The sequence below is a fragment of the Typopeltis vanoorti genome, chromosome 1 (genome assembly GCF_054136105.1).
Source record: "Typopeltis vanoorti isolate ZY-2024b chromosome 1, IOZ_Tvanoo_1.0, whole genome shotgun sequence".
NCBI classification, from domain to species: Eukaryota; Metazoa; Arthropoda; class Arachnida; order Uropygi; family Thelyphonidae; genus Typopeltis; species Typopeltis vanoorti.
In genome coordinates this window covers 68,162,147-68,183,440 of record NC_143549.1, presented here as the reverse complement: position 1 = coordinate 68,183,440, position 21,294 = coordinate 68,162,147, and the positions used below count along the sequence as shown (strand labels likewise).

At 34.2% G+C, this 21,294-nt stretch overlaps 1 protein-coding gene across 2 annotated transcripts in view; it reads right to left on the bottom strand.

Annotated features, from left to right (window-relative positions):
• Drp1 (dynamin related protein 1) overlaps positions 1-21,294 on the bottom strand; it is a 265,058-nt gene that overhangs the window by 217,990 nt on the left and 25,774 nt on the right. For both annotated transcript variants that reach the window (XM_090391003.1, XM_090391012.1), the window contains exons 2-3: positions 11,379-11,523; positions 7,601-7,722 (exon numbers count right to left, since the gene is read on the bottom strand). In XM_090391003.1, the coding sequence (XP_090247129.1) occupies positions 7,601-7,722; positions 11,379-11,523 (267 nt within the window). The remainder of the gene's footprint in view (positions 1-7,600; positions 7,723-11,378; positions 11,524-21,294) is intronic.

Sequence of the window (21,294 nt, the reverse complement as noted above, 5' to 3'; positions counted from 1 at the left end):
TTAGAAAAATATTATACAAGAAAAAATATAGTACAAGGAACTAGCTGAACATGACAGTGATTATATTTTAAATTAACGGGGATGTAAAATTCCTGTGAATGTCACATTCCTGCAGTATGTATGACAGTACTTCGCTTAATTGCCTTTAAGGTAATCAACTACAAGAATATTTTCCAAATGATCAGATAATTGGTCATATAACTGTAGATATATCCAATTCTGATGTTGGATGAAAGAATGAATAAGGGAAACCTAGCCTCTTTATTTCTGCATCTTAGTAAAATATAAATAGACATGTTAATAACATCCTACAAACAAGCAAAAGTTAGATGAGAAACAATTATTTCTTGAGTCTGCCTTTGGTTTGTTTGCAGGATGTCATTCATGACGTTATTCAGGTCTGCTCTTTAACTGCTGATTTTATATTCTACTGACACTGTCCCATGTGCTGAATTAATTTTGCAAAAATTAATTCAGTGCATGGGTTTAATTTACAAATAAAATCAATTAAAATTCTTACTGAGGTAAGAAGTTGTCCAGACAGCATCATACATTTTTGATATACACTTGTTCACTCACAAAAATGGCCATAATAGTGTTTTATAAAATTTGCATAATCAAGGGTGTCCACTTGATTATGCAAATTCTGCACATTAATTTATGTAGAAATTAATCAAAATATATAAAGTGCACTATTATTTACAAAACAGTTATTACTAAGCCTACCAAGTGCCACTGTATGAAAATCCTAAAAATTTAGCATGGAATGATATTTTTCAAAACAGGGCTGTACACAGAGAGTCCAACGTTGCATTTGGTGCACATATACCAGCTCTCACAATGCTTCTGCTCAAGAGTGGTACTGGAACAGACAACAAACTCGAGCTGCATTCTTCTTCTTCTTCTCAGTAGAAGGTACAAGAGAAGGGAAATGCCTTTCTTTGAGATGCAGTGGTTGATCTCCAGGTGATGGATGTCCTTTCAACCTCCCTGTTGTTGTGGAGATATGGTACTTTTGAATTATTTCCCTGATAAGCATGAGTTGGTAGTCTGATAAGTTTGTGTTTTTTCCAAATTTTACATTATAGAGACAGTGGGAATTTAGTAAGGTCATATCCAGAGGTGGAAAAATAGTTTTTTGTACCATTTCATAGTTTTTCTCATACACTCAACAGAAGTGACCATCATATCTGTCCAGTCTACAGCACCCATGTTGACATTGTAATCCACCACACAATGTGGTTTCACAATATTCTCTCTTGTCTGTCGATCTTTTTTGTCCAACTGTGTAACATCATTTTCATGCAATGTTGTCAGCATAGAAACTTCTCTTTTGTCAAGCCACCTTATTGCAAGAATATTGTCTGTATGTTTTGCTTCTATTTGTCCCTTATTTAGTTTCTGTAAAAATTTAGACATCCCCTTTCTATTTTCCCTGACTGTACCACATGCATTGGTCTTGTTTTTATGCAACCAGTCGAAAAGTAGAGGGCTGGAATACCAGTTGTCGATCCATAGTGTGTGACCCCTATGTAAATATTTCATCATAAGTGTCTTCACAACTGCACTTGACACACCAAGGTCACACTCAGGGAAGATGTCTGTGTCCTTCCCAGTGCACACTATGAAATATGTGATGAAACCTGTTTCACAGTCACAGATAAGAAATAGTTTTATTCCGAATTGACTTCTTTTTGAAGGAATGTACCTATACACAAATTTTGAAAGGGGTAGAACATTTCACTGAAACTTTTTCTTAGACTTTCAATTACAGATTTCAACTTATATAATCTGTCTCCTTCAGGTTGATTTTCATTATCACTAAAATGCAATAATCTAAGTAACAACAAAAATCTGTCCCGGGCCATCAAATCAGAAAACTGGGGGGGGAGAGAGGATCTGTAGACCAATATTCAGAAATTAAGTTTTTTTTACCCTTGTCATTAGCAGAGTAAAAGCTAGAAAAATGTCAAGTTCTTGAGGGGTGGTGTTTTTCCACTGCTTTGGTCATGAAGATGGTGTAGATGGTGCATTATTTGTGGTGAAGATATGAAACTTGTTTGTTTCATCAGCTATTGCTGTCATTAGTTCTATGGTAAAAAATTGTCCAAAAATATCTAAAGCTGAAGAATCATCAGTGATATTACCTGCGATTATTCCTGCATTACTGCTATCAAATTCGTGTACACTTGGAGTAAATGCATCATCACACCACTTGAACAATACATCTTCGGTACACATTCGCTTACGCACGTTCGTATAGACTTTTGTCACTATCTTGCTTGCTTGTAACACTTACATCGGACAATTCTTCTCTCGACTCATTTGTTGTTAATAATTCATTAATTTGATCATCAGTAAGATAACACGGATATTTACTGGTAGATGACATATTGTGAAATCCCCGCAGTCACATGGTTTATGCATTGTGCTGCATATGATTAGTTGCACAGTTCAAATTTTTCTCTTTAAATGTCATACGAAGATAGAAACCCAAGTCAAATAAACTTCAATCGGTTGGCAATAGATGGAGGAACTTACCCATGAAGTTTGAATATCTTACGATTCTTATCCATACTAAAAAATTGTCTGAATATGGGAAGCACGCCAACCGTACATATACGGGCTCAGCAAAGCAGGCGTGTATTTCTGAACCCGTAATAATATGTTCTCAGCAATTAAAGGGTTAAAAATGACTGCATATTGCATATCTTGTATGGTATCCCAATATATGTTTTTGATCACCAGTCCACATCAGGACAAACTGGACATCTGTATCAAAGCTTTCATTTACTTCTAATAATCACAAATGCTTAATGGTTTAACCCAGCGGTTGGCAACCTTTTTGGAGTGAAGAGCCATTTTTAAAATTATATCTCTTTAAAAAAAAAAAATTAGGCAGCTGCACGCAGTAATGATCATCATTACTGCATGCGGGCTGCATGCAGTAATGATGATCATTACTGCATGCAGCCTGAGAAAAAACCTGAGAGGGCTGCATGCGGCCCTCTCAGGTTTTTTGTGCAGTCCACAGTGTTCGTTTTGTATGGCAGAATTAATATATTTTAATTAAAAATCTATTTCATGAATGTTGATTTTTACATGTGGATTAATTTGTGCAGGTTAAAAAATTAAAATATACCTAAATAATGGAAAATAAATTAATACTTTCTTATCAAAGAAAAAGAAAATATTCTTTATGGGGATCGAACTGAGTATTTGATTTACTATTTAATTGCTCATCACTGCTTTAAACTTAGAAACTACATTTAAAAATATTATAACTAAATTATTTATTCAGTTTTTTTTTTTACAGTAACACGTTATGATACTTGTAAAACACAGGGGTGGCATGTCACATGAAATTATATGATATTTTTAAATATTAAATAATAAAACAAAGATTTCCTCCTCCTTATAAAAATATATGTATAAAATCCAATAACATACCTATTTCTTTAATTTTTTTAATTTAAAATATCTTCTCAGTGCGACTTTTGCTGTTGAACTTCTTGGGATAGTTTCTCAATATGCGGCAAACAGTCGTAATTTTCATTTTTAAACATGAAGAAAGACTCATGTTGTTTAGTTGGTTTCTCAACTTACTTTTAATAAAATTCATATTAGAAAATATTTGCTCACAGAAATATGTCGATCCGAAAATTAATAGAAGTTCAAATGCGTATGTTTTTAACCAAATGTAAGTGTCCGGTAAACAATTCCATGTGTCAAATGCAATCTGATCTTGCTTTTTAAGATCTTCTATTTCAGATCATTTGTGTTGTATTGCAAGGGTAGATTTTTGTCTTTCCAACTCCTCCAGGTCAGCTTCAAGATTTCTAAATTTTGAATTCCACAAATCCTTGGTTTTCAGGTCCTCTAACTCAAGTTGAAATGCAGCCTCATCGATTCCAGCAAAAGGTGAAAAATTTAATTCGGCAGGATTAATTTCAAGTGGTCGCAATAAAAATGACATAGTTGCCTTGTTCTTTCTAAACTCCTCAAATCTCCCATTAAATTCAGATTGCATATTTACAATTTCTTTGAAAAAGATTAAATATATGGAATTATTATCAGCCTGTTCTTGTTGATATTTCTTCAACGTAAGAAAATGTAATAATGTGCCTTTCTCTAAGTCTATTCAAAGTTTTTTTATCTTAGAAACAACTTAACCTCTCCAAGGCAGGTGGCAAATCACATCAACACCGCACTCTGGAAAGCCATCTTATTCTGTTATGCAAAAGAAGATTGGAATATTCTCAATTGATTTCTTTAAGAAGTTCACAAAATTGCCAATGATGTAGTGGTGTTGCCATTATTTTGTTAACAATTTCTACAACCAAATCCATCACTACTGTTATCTCTTTTAGAAAAGTTTGTGCACAAAGTATCTCTTGATGGATTATGCAGTGAAAGGAAAACATGTCATGCAAAATGTGTTTTTTAAATAAAGAAACAAAATCTTTTTTTGTACCCTTCATGCTCGGCACCCCATCGATTGCAATAGATATTATTTTGTTAATATTATACCCTTACTTTTCAAGCAAGTGGTAACAGCAGATTCAATGTCTTCTCCATGAGTTTGTCCTGTAAGGCAGTATATCGAGTAATTCTTCCTGATGTCCATGAGAGTTTACGTATCTACAAATAAGTACAATCTGTGCAATGTCATCCACATCGCATGATTCATCACAGGCAATGGAGAATCCTGGTGTTGAATTTAGATCTGTAACCTGCTGATTTGTTATATCTTCTGCCATTTGTATAGTTATGTCCTTTACAATCTTAGCAGATAATGGCATGTCTTTTATTTTTGTAATTATTCCTGCTTTGTTTTTAAAATTGCAGAAGAGAAATTCAGACATTTTAATAAAACATTCTTTCACATATTCGCTGTCCGTAAAAGGTTTTCCTCGTTTAACAACTTCTTGAGTGGCCACAAAACTAACAATAGTTGTATTTCTTGATGCTTTTATCCATTTGGAAAATGAACATTTAGTTAGGTTTACTTTGTATTGAAGCTTTTCTACTTCCTTTTTTCTTTCATCTCCCCGTGCATATGCTTTGTCAAATGTATCGTGTTTATTTAAAAAATGTCTTTCTATATTTGATTTTTTATTGTTTGAAAGCTTTTCATGGCATATTAAACACATTAGAAATCCTACTGTATTTGCTACAAATGCACAGATTTCGGTCCATTCACTTTTAAACTACCGATTTTCTTGTTCTATCTTTCTCTTCTTTGCTACATTTTAAATACTATAAAAATATTTTTATTTTGTTAATATTTAAATTTAATGTTACAATATTCACGTTACCTAACACAATCACCAATAAATGAAAGCACTGCAACATCCACTACAAAACCTTTACTTATTTAACAAATTGAGCAGATTTACAGACCACACCTGCACTATATGCGAAGACAATGGGTGCATCCAGACAGGCAAGCGCTACCGTAGCGCTACATGTGCTAGCCTAGTGCGACGTATTTGGTTTAATAAATTAAAACAACATAAAATATAAGTTTAATTATTTAATTAAAACTCATGATTTTGTATTGCGAGTGTTATGTTTCTCATCATATTCATAAAATAATTAACACAGTCCATTGTAGTAATTCTTACTACCACATCATGAATCAAATCAGGAAGATTATTTCTTTTCATTCCCGAAGACAAAACCTCTCTCACATAAGATGTCATCTTCGAAAAAATGTTTTCTACGGGATTAAGCATGTACAAATATGGTGAAAGTAATTTTAATTGGCATGAATCATGAATGCCATTGATTTGTCAAAAAACAAATATTTGACAAATCAATGGGTTTATGAATTCTTGCATTATCCATAATAATCCAAGACGAATGTAAAGAAGGATTATTGCATATGATTTCAAAGAGTTCAAACATGAAAGTATTAAATTTTTCTGCATCGCATGTACTATTTTCAATTGGAAAATATCCTCAACTCAATTTAAAATGTCCTTGATTAAATGTAAAATGTCCTTAATTTAATGCAAATGCTATATTTAGCGTTTTTAGTTTCTAATTTAATAAATTAGATTCATTTTGCATTATTCAAAAATAGATTGTTTAATAACATAAAGAGCTGCAATTATTCATTCAAAGAGCTGTATGCGGCTCTGGAGCTGCAGGTTGCCGACTGCTGGCTTAACCTATGAAAATTTCATAACATTCTGGAACCTATTGGGTTGGCAAATAAGTTCATTCAGTTTATGCGTTAGTACAAGTTTAGGCCGCTTCAGCTGTCGCTATTGTTCCACTACCATGCAACACTATTGCGCAGTTGAAAGGCGACATTTCACATAACCTTTCGATGAATTTTCATTCGGCCTACTTCAGTTGCTTGTATGTAACATATTTTTAGAAGTGGAAGGAAATAACATACATTACCAGCATATTTTGCTTTTTTTATTTCGAAAAAGGCAAACAAGCTGCGGAGGCCCATATATGGGGATGGTGCCTTAACAGAACGTGTATGCCAAATTCCGTTCTGGAGATTTCGTCGTCAGTGATCTGCCTCATGCCGGTTGCCTGACCGAGGTTGATTCGAGTGTTGTGAAGGATATAATCGACAAAAATTCGTCACAAACAGTGTGGGAGATTGCTGCAGTACTGAACATATCCCATATAAACATTAAAAACCATTTGTACAAGCTGGGATATGTTTCAAAACTCAATGCTTGGGTGCCGCATGAATTGACTGCTTGCATATCCATCTGTGGTTCGCTGCAACGTCGCCAAGAAAACGACCCATTTTTGAAGCGAATGATTACGGAAGTTGAAAAATAGGTCATGTATGATAACTTGGTACATAAAAGATCATGGGGACACAAGAACGAATTGCCGCAAACAACCTCGAAAGCGGGATTGCACCGAAAGAAGATCATCCTCTCTGTGTGGTGGGATTATAAAGGTGTTGTCCCCTATGAGGTGTTACCGTCAGGCAGAATGATTGATTCAACTGTCTATTGCTCACAGTTAACACGACTGGCCCATACAATTAGCACAAAACGTCCTGCATTGGCAAATTGGAAAAGAGCTGTCTTTCACCACGACAATGCCAGATCCCACACATCGTTAACAATCTGAGTAAAACTTTACGTCTTGGCTGGGATGTTTTGCCGCATCCTCCATATTCACTGGACCTAGCACCTTCCGATTACCACTTATTCCGATCGTTGTAGAATTCTCTGAACGGGAAAACCTTCGCTAATGAGGAGGCTGTGAAAAGACACCTGGATCAGTTTTTTGCCAGTAAACCTCAGGAGTTTTAGGAACATGGCATAATGAAGTTGGTGGACAGATGGCAAGAGGTCATTGATAAAGAGGGTCAATATATAACTGACTAGCATGGATTATATATATTAAATAAAATGTTTCATTCCACTCTGAAAAACTGAACGAACTTATTTGCCAACCTAATACTTAAGTATCCCTTTCAGAAAGAGACTAAATATTATTCTAAGATAAATCAATTACTGTTGAAGTTATAATACAATAAATATTGCAAAATAACTGAAGCAATGTATTCCTAATTTTTGTATCTTTTGTATTTATAAATATAAAATATACTCACCTTATTTGATCCTCCCATCCTTTCAGTTTCTGTTTCTATTTCTTTTCTTACTTCATTAAAGTCAATGTAAACCTTGTTTTTTGTATGTAAAAAGTTTGCCCACTCTTCCAAATGCATTGTACCTGTTTGAAAAATATTTTAGTGACAAATTCATTTGTGAATCTTTTTAATATTAAAAGATTCACAAAACAGAATTTATGAAAGTATTATTTCTTTTTAAGCATTATTTAATTTTAACAAGCTGTCTAACAGTATTAAAGTTTGTTTCATACTTTAACATTTTCTCTAGAAAATTATTATTGCTATTATCATCACTATAAGAGGCATTTAAGGAAATAAAGACTTACTGAGGGAGATCATACATCATCCACACTAGAGATCATACCTTCTGTTCACTCATTCACACTAGAGGCACTCACTGCTTCAAAAGGCAAACTGTTCCACTCACTTGTTGCTCTCTGGGAAAAAAAAAATCTCATTCTCACCCTTTTCTTAACAACATGCACACTCAACTTCTCCTTGTCCTCTCCTCTCCATCCATAAAAAATTTCATCAACCAATATTATTATCATCTCACCTCCATGGAGTCAAAGGACTCATTGTGAGAGGTCTATACTCTCTCATTCTAAAAGATCATCGAATCCATTCACAGCTTCTGCACTCACCACACTTTCAGACAATGCATTCCACTTACCAATCACTCTCCACACAAAGAACCCGATTCTCACTCCCCTGCTCACATCTTCCTTATACAGCTTCCATGGATGTCCTCTAGTTTCTTCCTTGCCTCCTTCTATACCATGAAATATTTTCTCACCATTAATCTAGTAGAAATCCCTCACCAACTTATATGTCTCAATCATATCCTCTCTTCTTCTTCTATTCACAAGGCACTGTAAGTTGCATTCCATCAAAGCTGACATAACTTAGCAAACCTCCTCTGGACCTACTCCAATATATCCTCATACCCCCCCCCCCTCCCCAAAAACTAGGTGACCAAATCTAACCACAGTAGTCCATATGTGGCCTGATCAAAGCATCATACAGAGGAACAATAACCTATTTTTTTTTTTTTTTTGCATTTCCATGTGCTCCTCATAATTTCCATAATCCATTGGGATGTTCTTACAATATTGGCAACATGACTGCTAAACTACAAGTCTATGTCCACCGTCACTCCCAAATCGCTCATCTCCTCCACCTCCTCAGAAATTTCTCCATTAACTGTGTACTCTGCATCCCAACCTTAATTACCAAATTTCAACACGCTGAACTTTGCAGCATGAAACTAATAGCTCCAATCATTTGCCCTTCCCAACTTTGCATCAGCAAACATCTGTACATCTCCAGCTAAGCAGTCACAATGTCAAAATGCACAAGTTAAACCACAATAGTCCCAAAACAGATTTCTGTGGCACTCCACCTTCCTCTTTTAGGATACCATTCCTCCATATACAACCAGCTGATACCTGTCCAACAACCAATCAGCATCCAACTACTAGTTTGTTATCAAACCCCATCTATTTCAGTTTAGCTACTAGCTTGTCATGCAATAGTTTATCAAGGCCTTTGAAAAATTGAAGTACACCACTGTATATGCATCTCCTTTATCGAGCGAGTTTGTCACCTTGTTGTAACACGTAAACAGATTGCTGAAACATGACTTTCCCCAACAAACCAATGACAACCATCAAAAAGAATATTACTATTATCAATCCACTTCTGAATACTAGTTCTCACCAACTTCTCTAATACCTTAACAACTCCAGACACATAGATTGGCCTATAATCTTTGTAGCCCTCACTTCTCTCCACTCTCTCCCCTTTATGAAGTAGAACTTTTCCCCACCTTCCATTACTTTGGGAATCGCCCTGTTGCAAGACTTATGTAAAATAGTTGTGCCAAAGGTGCCATTAATTCCACAGAGCATTCCCTCAACACATGTGGTAATATATTGTAAAATCACATTGCCTTATTAATATCAAGTTACTTAATACTTCATATACTTCCTGCTCATTCACAATCAATCCCTCTTCCACCATACTCTCTACACTCCAGCTTCTCTTGATGTTGCCATCCTCAAAACTGATCATTCAATAATTCAACTCTATCCTCCGCATTGGTTACCAATCTGTCAATTACCAATATGCTTTCTTCGACTATCATCTGAGTTAATTGATGGTTGCCACTGGCAAGGTTTTTCCTCCCCGTTAACTCAGGTTTTCAGTTCTGCAGCTCAAAAAATTTGATTACAGAATTCACAATATTTCAGGCATAATATATACCTGTTAGGTATGGTAGTAGTACTTGTCTTCTGTAATCTTACAAGCATTATACCTGTCTAGTTGGCTGAAATTCTCACAACATATAAACACCCTATAATGTCTTTTATTCCCAAAGGGAGTTGCGCAAGACAAGAGGGAGTTCTTTTTTTGTCACAAATGCTTTGAAGGCGAATCCATTCTGATAATAGGATAATCAATCTGTTTCATGAGATGAGTGTTCATTATTACATGTTTTTTATGAACATTCTAGTTTTTAAAGTGGTAACTATTTTGCTTGCATAACAGTTGGAAAAATTTATGTAAACAGCATGTGATTTCGCGTGTTGGTGACAAAATCGTACATTCCTTTCTGCCAAGAAAAGTCAATTCAATATGAATTGACTCTTCTTGGCACTCTGCCAACTACGGTTCTCTCAACTGTGGTCAAACTATATTTTTGGGCCCATAAACTCAATCAATGCAACAATTTCTTCTCTCTTATTTCTGATACTCCTGGAATTTGTAAATAAACACAGCTATTCATTTCTTGGTCTATATAGCCATCCTTCTGAAAGTATTATAGGATACAAGGCTTTCAGAAGGGGATGACATGACAGAGGGACATCTATCACATCATTATCTTTTCTCCTATCTACAATGTCTGCAGTCCATATACTCTCAATCTGACCTAATAATCTGCATTCCATAATCTTGATATAATCTTTGTTACTCTTCTTTGCTCCCTTTCCAAAGCTTCTTCATCCCCTTGCAGAACCCAGGAAACTAAATCTGCACACGATAGTTCAGGTGCAGTTATATCAAGGAAGGCCTTGTAAAAAGCCAAAATGACTTCCTTATCCTTATATATTAATGTTCATTTCAACATCAGAATTATTCTTTGAGTTATGCAATTTTTGCACTGCGACCTTTGAATTTCAAATTCCTATCCGCTATTACTCCAATATTCCCAACCTTACCAGTTTCAACATAATCCCACCAGTATATTCTATCAGATCTCATTCTGGCAAAGTGGATAACTTTACATTTATTAACACTGAAAAGAAAGCCACTATGATTTGCCTACAGTTCAAACCTTTCTAATTCCAGCACTTCAAAATCTTTCTTTGTATTTTTTTTAAAAGACTACTTCCCATAGTACATAAGATATCTAACTGCTCATCGCTGAGTTTAACAACTTTCATTGTTTCATCAAAATGTAATATTAATTATTAATGTACAGGAATTGTTTATCAAGGTAAGCTTTTTTTTTGGGGGGGGGGGTGTTAAAAATGAATTGTGATCCATCACTAACACAGATTACAAAGTAACATTCTAATTTTATTAAAAAGGAAAAGAACAAAATCAAAAAGCAAATAAAATATACTTCACTAAGAATAACAATGCACTATTTCAAAGATACAGATCATTATTCAGTGTTATTAATTAACACTCTCCAATATCCAAAATAATTTTTCTTTAAAATACATAAAACATTTACATATATTATTCTTACCATTTTCAGCTGATCTATGTGTATTGTCATCTTTAGAAACATAAACTAACTGTAAGATAAGAGGCCGTCTTGTAACAATCCCAGCTCCACGAGGTAGAAAATCTCTTCCAACCAAACTTTCCAGTACAGAACTTTTTCCTGAACTCTAAATGCAAATAAAATCCATATATGGTTTACTTAAAGTAACACTATAATGCCATTAATTTCATTATACAGTCAGAATTTTTTTTATTATTGAAATTTATTAAGATTAATGGAGTGATACAAATGATAACATATTACAACAATGATGCTTGTTCACAGAAATACAAGCGATACCAAAATATAGAAAAAAATATCACATATATATTTTTTCTTTTATTAAACCAAATGGAAGTTTTTCCCACTTGGTTATACTATAAATTAAAGATACCGAGATATTATATACTTGATTTAATCCTTTAACCAAATGTAAGCAAGTCCGCACCTGAAGTATTTTCAGGAATAGGGCAACTTGTATATAGAGGCTAATGACTTCACATCATTTGTCTTAGTATCCCATAATGCAAAGCACATATCCTCATAGCATTAAACATGCAGACATGTTTAATGCTATGCATTATGGGAAGGGTCACTACCCAGACTAGTTTCGACCTTTATTGAGGTCTCATCAGTGGGAGCCAGACCCAGAGGTGATACTAAGGTTGTAATGCAGAAATCATATTTTCATATATGAGTGGCCAAAATGTATCGCACCTTATTATTAAAATACTCTAGATTAGAGATAGTTGTTGGAAGTGAAGGGTTCCTTATGAGACAGTATGACAAGTGGTGTGAAGTCATTAGCCTCTATATATGAGTTGCCCTAGTCCTAAAAATACTTCAGGCATAAACTTTGTTTGCTTACACTTGGATAAAGGATTAAACCAAGAATATAATATCTTAGTATCTTTACTTTATAATATTACATATATAATTAATATAATATAACTACTCGAAATATAATATCACCACTTGAACAGTAATACAGAGACTGATATGTTAAAGAAAAGACTTATGATAATAAACAGGAAAAGGAAATATAAGGAACTATACAATGTGTAACCAAATTTTAAATTAATATAAAAATTAAATTTAGGCAATACAGTCACTAAACTTAAATGATTGTATTCTATCAGGGCTCACGTAACATGGTATATAGTTAGTCATAATTAGACATAATATATAAGTTACAATGATCTCTTATAATATACATTTAAAATAAAATGTTGAAAGTTTATTTTTCACTTGGTTAGACTATAATAAATTTAGTTTAATCCTTTATCCAAGTGAGAGCAAACAAAGTTTGCGCCTGAAAATATCTTCAGGACTGGGGTAAGGTAGTACAACACCGGGCAACTCGTAGCAAAGGTGGACCAAGTGAAAAATAAACTTTCAACATTTTTCTCTAAATCCAGAGTAATTTAATAAAAATATGGCACACTGTTTGGCAACTCCTATAGGTAAAGATGACCTCGCCATTGCTTCTGCCTGGTATCTCCACTTCTGGGTCTGGCTCCCACTGAAGAGACCTCAATAAAGGTCAAAACTAGTCTGGGTAGTGGTCCTTTCCTTAATGCATAACATTATACATATCCGCAAGGAGATGTGTTTTGCATTATGGGAGATACTGAGATAGGAGTGATGTTAGCTTGGTCCACCTTTGCTACGAGTTGCCCAGTGTTGTACTACCTTACCCCAGTCCTGAAGATATTTTCAGGTGCAAACTTTGTTTGCTCACACTTGGATAAAGGATTAAACTAAATTTATTATATTTAAAATAAAAGTCAACATACTTAATCCCATAAGATAGATTCTCAATCTTTATCTGAAAGCATATTTTGAGGTTACTCACATTATTTCATTTTGCAGTTTATTGTAACTGCTTGTTGCTAAGCATTCAAAGGATTTATAAAAAATTTCTTTGTTTGATTTAGGAACTATAAGCAAGTTGCAGCCACAGCATAAACCAGTCTACATTATATACAGAAAAATTACAATGTTATTCTTTACATATAATATTATTATTATTTATAGCAGTTGACTCCACAGAGTCAAAATAGTCATCGCAGAAGACCCACTCTATCCATTAGCACAATGCCTATCATACATCTTATTAAACCTATTTGCTGTTGGGGCACTCACAACCACCTCTGGCAACCCATTCCACTCATCATAACTCTCCAAGTAAAGAACCTCATCTGCCCACTTTATTAATCACACTCTTACACAATTAATGTGTGAACCTTGTTTGTATGTCTGACAATGATTGTGAGACATACAAAAATATTTTGGGAAAGTTTATTTTTCACTTGGTTAGAGTATAATAAATTTAGTTTAATCCTTTATCCAAGTGTGAGCAAACCAGTCCTGAAGATACTTTCAGGTGCAAACTTTGTTTGCTCACACTTGGATAAAGGATTAAACTAAATTTATTATATTTTGGGAAAATTTGGAGAAAAGAGCAAAGCTAATAATATTGGCAGATACCTGTTGGATTTCTGCTCAGGACATGGACTGGTTATTATTAACACAGTGTTCCAACATAAAAATGTCCACAAATTCACATGGAGAGAAGAGGCAAGGAATAAGAAAAGTCTCATTGACTACGTTATTGTTGATGGTGATGTTTTCTTCCTGGTGCAGGACACCAAAGTGTACAGAGGATTTGAAATTGGAAGTGAACACTAATTAGATCTTGAGCAGAATAAAATTGAATTTCATATTGAAAAGAAGAACATATAAGAAAGTTTTAAAGCGAATAAAAGTTGAGCAGCTCTCAGATATTAACTGTAGACTAAAATACACAAATATTATTCAAGAAAATATGAAAGAGTTTGAGAACAGGAACAAAACATTGGAGATTCAGTGATAAGCCCTGAAGAAAGCACTGATTGACTCAGCCAGAGAGGCATTTGGTGAGGTTATCTGCAAGGATAGAAAAATCAGAACTCCATGGTGGACATAGGAAGTTAAACAGGCAGTGAAGGAAAAGAAGAAAGCATATCAAAAGTTCCTGGCAAATAAGTCAACTTGTGTTCTTAGAGCATGCCTGTTGAGTGTTTTTTTTTACCACTGTGCTGATCTGTAATTTGAGATCACATTCTCAAATTGTAGATCAGCACAGATCATGAGATCTAAATAAATTCAGTACAAATCTGCAAGATTCCCTGACTAAACTGAATAACTGTTCTAATAGATATGGCATGAAGGTCAGCAATAACAAAACAAAGGCAATGAAAATAGGCAGAAGCACTGAAATTATCAACTGCATTGTGAATGGAGAACCTATAGAAGAAATAAAACATTTCAGCTACTGAGGCATAATTTTTAGTGATAATGGTAAATTAAATATGGAAATAGATAAGAATCAACAAACCCGGTATGGTAGGAAGTCAAATGAATAAATTTATATGAAACAAGAGAGAAATTAGTGAAAACACTAAATTAGCTGTATACGAGACAGCATCCAAATCAATTTTAACTTATGGATTGAGAGCTGGGTTAGAAATAGAACAGTTGACCAAAGACTACAGACCACAGATATGGGAGTCCTGAGAAAGATTAGGGGTATTAACAGATGGCATCAGTGGCATTATCATATCAAAAACAAGGATATTAGGAAAGAACTTGACATTGTTAGCATTCAGGAATGTGTTAGCGAAGCTAATCACTTAAACAGAATGGGAGAGGAAAGATTAGCAAAATAAATGTTTTCTGCCAGGTTGGCAGAAAAAAAGACCCAGAGGAAGACCAAGATGAAGGTGGATTGATACAGTAAAAAGTGTCTTAGAAGACAGAAATATAAGATCTAATAATGTTGGAGTCTTGACAGGTAACAGATTGATTTGGAAGAAAATTGTAGATAGGAAATTAGTAATGAGGTAAGTTTTTCATGTAGTACTATCATTTGGTTGAAGTGTGAATATTCGGCCAAAAGCATAATTAATTAAATTATATAATAAATATTTTGAAAAAAAAAAATGTACGTTGAATAAAAAAATTTTTTTATCAATTTTTAAAAAGTGTACCCCCCCCCTCAAAAAGTGCACTGAATTTAATTCAGTATGCTTCGGTCAAATTTCAAACTTAATATTCATTATTTTGGGCAAATCTCACTTTGACGCATCCCTATTAGGAAGGAACTTAACATTGCTAACAATCAGCTGATCAACTGGTGACCATATCTCAGGTGATATGGTCACCAGATCAGAATGGGAAAGGAAAAGTTAGCAAAAGAAGTTTTTTTTTCTCCCCAGGACACCAGGATAAAGACTTATCCTGGTGTCCTGGAACCAAGAGATCCAGATGGATTAATATCGTAAGAAATGTCTCAGAAGACCTAAATATATGATCTGATTATAGAGTCCTGACATACTCATTTGGAGGAAAATCGCTAGGAAATGAGTAATAGTGCAAACTTTTCATGGTACTGTCAGAGTATTGTGTATAATCCCTGAAAGTACATATTGGAGATATGAACTATTGATGGTTCATATTGATGATATGAACCGTCTCTACATACAAGAGCTTAGTTCAAAGAATATATATATCAAGTGCAAACTTTTGTTGGTTCATGCATCGGTCAAGGACAAGAATGAATATATAATTTCTTGTTTCTTATCATTTACTTTCTGACTATTAAGAAAGAACTGACTACAAGTTGTTTATTTGCTGCTATAGGCTTGTGGGAAAAAAGTGCAGAGAGGATGTTGATACATACATTGACAGGCTAACATACTGAGTGCAGGCCAAGTAATTATTTATTATGAAATTATCAGTATCAATCTTAAAATTTATTCTAATAATCTCTATTTGGCCTGAACCCAGTTTGTTCTTTTCCTAGTTTCACTTCCACAGTTTTTCTTAGCCTCTTTTCCAGTATGCTTGCATCTGTCCTGCTTAGAACACTCAGTGCAGAAATTCTTCTAAGTTGTACATTCAGTTTTATTCCCCATTTATTAGCTATCAAGACATAGATATGACATCAAACCATCTTCCTGAGAATGGAATTTATTTAAATACTAAATGATAATTTCTGAAACAATATATGATGACGACTCGGGGTTTGAGAAGTACTGGGTTTGGTGACCATGTTTGAAGATATATGCATAGCCAGGGTAGCCACTTTACTTCTAGTTGAGGAGATTCATTGTGAAGTCTTGACTTGGGGGTGGGAGTTACTAAACATGTGAGTTTTCATGTCCACGTGAATGGAGAAGTAGTGAAGAGATGTTTGAAGAAAGAAAGCATTATGAGAGACTGCATACATACTCTAGGTTAGTCGTAAGAGGTGTGAGTGAGAGAGAGAGACCAAACATTGAACTTCTTTGGAGCCAGTTCAGGCTTCCAGTAATCTCATGCTGAATGACAAAATTCATCTACCACTTAAAAGTGATTCACAAACATCTGCATCCTCAGTGGGATTCAAACTCACAATATGTTAGTTGGAAAGCCTGAATGAGGTAAATGGAGAGTATCATCATTAAGCAGGAGATGCAATATAAAAAAAAATCATGGGGGAAATATAAAGAGAAAGTTGATCAGCAAGCTCATAAAGCACAGGTTAAAAGAGTGACGAGGATAGTAAAGAATGCAAAATCAGATTATCAAGAAAAATTAGCCAAGCTGAAGGAAATTCCAAGAATTCTTTTGCTTTATGGTAAATAAAAGAAAGAATGATTATGAGAGTGAACTTTAATGAATGCTGATGGTAGGTGACAGAAGCAGAAAGAATAGCCTCAATTACCGAGATCATTTTACAGACGTCACCCTATTATAAAAAGTTAATAGATTACTAAGGCATGACTTTCTGTTCACAAGCATGACCTAATTGAAATATAATGTACTATACATGACAAGAAATTATATTTTTGTCTTCATCCAAATTCATTCTTATTTAACCAAATCATTAGCAAACAGAAGTTTGCATTGAGAAATATCCTCATGACTAGGCTACTTGTATATAGTTGGCAGTTGCCTTCATATCAAGCTGACCTGCATCTCATAAGACAATATCTCAGAGAATTCTTTTTATTAAGATGACAGGGTTATTAAATCTGGGAAAAAGTAATGACAGTTGTTATGGGAATATTAGAAATGTATAGTTATTCTATACACAAATGCAGGAGAAATACCAAGAATAAAGGGAATGAATTTGTAGCATTGATAGATAGGTCTGCACAAAGGTTATTAGTATCAGCAAAACTTGCTTTAAAGAGAATAAGGAAATGACAGGTATAATAAATAAGAAATAATAATAATGCCAGAAGTTAAAGGATATATAGCATATTTCAGAAGGATGGGGAGCATAAATGATAGTGTTACTTATAACAATTGATGAGGTGTGTCCTCTCAGGGTATTGAGTCAGTAAGGATGGCTTCAGATGGTGTGCAGTAGAGGTGGGCAAGACATATTTAGTAGAGAAATAAGTAGGAAACAAATGCCTATTAGGGGGAATTTTAACAATATAAATTGTATAGAAGAATCAGGAGACAGTAGTAAAGGGGCTGGATTTCTGGAATTCTTGATGGTCAAAAATCTTAAGCAGCATGTGGTAGAGAAAAGATAAGAATCAATTTGATTTGATTATGCAATCAAAGAATATGACTAGTCACACTTGTCCCCAAGTTGGGGGACAGTGACATTCTTTCTCCAGCTCAAGAAAGAATAGGCATGCAGATATTTTACAGAGAATAGTGGGAGATCAGGGGAGAACCCGAGGTCATCCCTGGAAACCGTATAAAGAGGGTGTGAATAGGGGAGTGAGAGGCAGGTTTTTTTTTGTGCGGAGTTGTGAATGATTGGAATGCCTTGCCTGAGAATGTGGTGTCTGCAAAGAGTTTGAATGTGTTTAAAACATGGTATGATGAGCTATGTGTGTGATAAAAGGACCTTCCAGATGAGTCTTTGATTTCATGAGGTCTTGGGGTGGTAATAATCATCATCATCATCATACGTATCAAGGATTTAGGCCTAGCAAGGCCTGTTCCTGCCTTAGAAGTCATCGTTGAATCGTTTAAGAGGACGTCCTGGTTTTCTTTTTCCTAATGGCTTGTACTTTAAGGCTTGTTTTGGTAATCTTTCTGTTTTCATTCTTTGAACGTGTTCCATCCATTTATGTTTATATTTTTCAATTTTTTCTATTACTGGTTCTTGGTTTAATTCTTTCATAATTTCTTCATTTCTTTTGTGATCAAATAGGGTATACTTTACAGTGTTTCTCATAAACTTCATCTCTGCTGTTGTTAATCTTTGTTTGTCTTTTTGTTTTATTGTCCAGATTTTGCTTCCATACATTAAGACTGATAGGGCTAATGTATTGTATACTTTTAGCCTGGTTTGTTTTTGAACTAGGTTTGGTTTAAATATAGAGTTAATTACACCTGTTATTTTTAAATATTTTGCAATTTTTACATTTATATCTTTTTCATTTTCATATGTGATCATACATCCTAGGTAGTTAAATGAATTCACCTGTTCTAAGATCTTGTTATCTATTATTATTTTAGTTCTTGCTGATCTTGTCCTTTAAAGGCCATAGTTTTTGATTTTTCCGTTGATATTATCATACCATAATCTTTGGATATCTCATTTAGATTTAAAATAGCTTTCTGTAAGTTATCTTCAGAATTTGTAATTATTATTTGGTCATCTGCAAAGAGGAGAGTGTTTAAGTTAACTGTAGATGAAAGTTTAATTCCTTGATGTAAATTTTTACTCCATTTTATTATTATTTCATTTAAATAGATATTAAAAAGAGTTGCTGAGAGGGGACATCCCTGTCGGCCCCCTTGGTTTATCTCTCTTGTATATCATAGCTCGTGATTTAATCTTATTTGTATTTGATTATTTTCATATATACTTGTGATAGCTTTTAGGATATTATTTGGTATTTTGTCTTTCTTTTAATATGTTAAATAATATGTTTCTTTTAACTTTGTCAAATGCTTTTTCAAAGTCAATAAATGCAATATGTGTTTCTAAATTATATTCTCTTCTTTTCTCTATTATTAATTTTAGGCAAAAGGCTGGGTCTATACATGATCATCCTTTTCTAAATCCATTCTGTAGCTCTAGAATAAAGTTTTCAGAATATTTCATTAGTTTGTTATTTAAGATTCTGCTATATATTTTGTAACAGGAATTTAGTACACTGATACCTCTATAGTTTTTAGGGTCATCTCTATTACCTTTCTTAAAGATAGGAATCACAATTGCTTTTTTCCATTCTATTGGGGGGATACCAGTTGAGTAAATTTTATTTAAAAATAATAAGAGTCTTTCTTTGAATCTTGTTCCTGCATATTTATATAGTTCTGAACCTAGCTGATCTTCTCCAGGTGATTTTCCGGTGGTAATAATAATAATATATCAAACATGAGGAAAGAAACTCATGTGGCATTATAAGGTAAATGGCTATAATAGACTTTGAAATCAGCACAGTGGATGGAAAAATTTGAAGAGGGAGATAGAGAGAGAGATCAGTACTACATGGAAGCTAGTTATTATTATTTAAATAGCTACTCCATGGAGTCAAAAAGACTCATTGCTGAAGACCTGCACTATCCATTAACACAATACCTATCATACATCTCCTTAAACTTATTTACTGTTGGGCACTCACAACCACCTCTGAAAACCCATTCCACTCATTCACCACTTTTCAAGTAAATCACCCTTACTAACCAAACTCTTAAATTAAACATACCAAGAAATTATATATACCTGATTTAATCCTTTATCCAAGTGTAAGCATACAAAGTTTGCATCTGAAGTAATTTCAAGCTGGGTAATTTCGTGGCAAAGGTGGTATGACTTCACATCACTTGCCTTAGTGTCCCATAATGCAAAGCACATATCCTTGCAGAAATGAATAATGCTATGCATTATGAGAAGGGTCACTACCCAGACCGGTTTTGACCTTTATTGAGGTCTTGTCAGTGGGGGCCAGACCCAGAGGTGATATAACATTGAAGTAATGCAGAAGTCATATTTTCATTTATGAGCAGCCAAAAGGTGTCACACTGTATTATTAAAATACTCTGGATTAAAGATACCTGTTGGAAGTTTTTCCACTTGGTTATACTATAAATTAAGCGACCAATTATATACATGGTTTAATCCTTTATCCAAGTGTAAGTAAACAAAGTTTGCACCTGAAATATAATCAGGACTGAGAACAAACTCTTACACAATTTCCAAGTGTAAGAGTTTGTTCTCACATGACCCCTTGTTTTCTACATACTCCTGATGAATTGAAAAATTCCTTTTGTGTCAATCTTATAATAACTTATTAAATTTCTATCATATCTCCTCTCCTCCACCTGTCAGCTAAACTCTGCAACCCACACACACACACACATTTTCAATCTATCCTCATAGAGAACATTTCACAGGCCTGTCACCAACTTGGTTACTCGTCTCTGAATCCTCTCCACCACCTCCCAATCCCCAAGCAATGCAAGTGACCAAATCTGTGCACAGTAGTCAACATGTGGCCGAATCATAGCCTTAAAGAAGGATAATAACCTCCCTATCTATACTTGTTAATGTGTTCAACATCAAAGTAATCCTCTGAGCTATTTTGCCACCTCTTGCTATGTCTTCTGAATTTCAAATCTGCATCCTCCATCACTCCTCTCCCAGATCCCTAGCCTCATCAATTTCCTGTAATCTACTACTATGAATATGAACAAAGTATGTAATCCTTTCATCCCAAAGTGCATTATAACATTAAATTGACAAAACCATTGTCCTTTGCCCATGCTGCCAGTTTATTTAAATCATCCGACAAGATATCTATATTAACTTTATCAACTATTGCCCTCCTCAGTTTTGCATCATCAGCAAACAAGTGAATATTCCACCCTCAAATCTTCCATTATATCATAAATA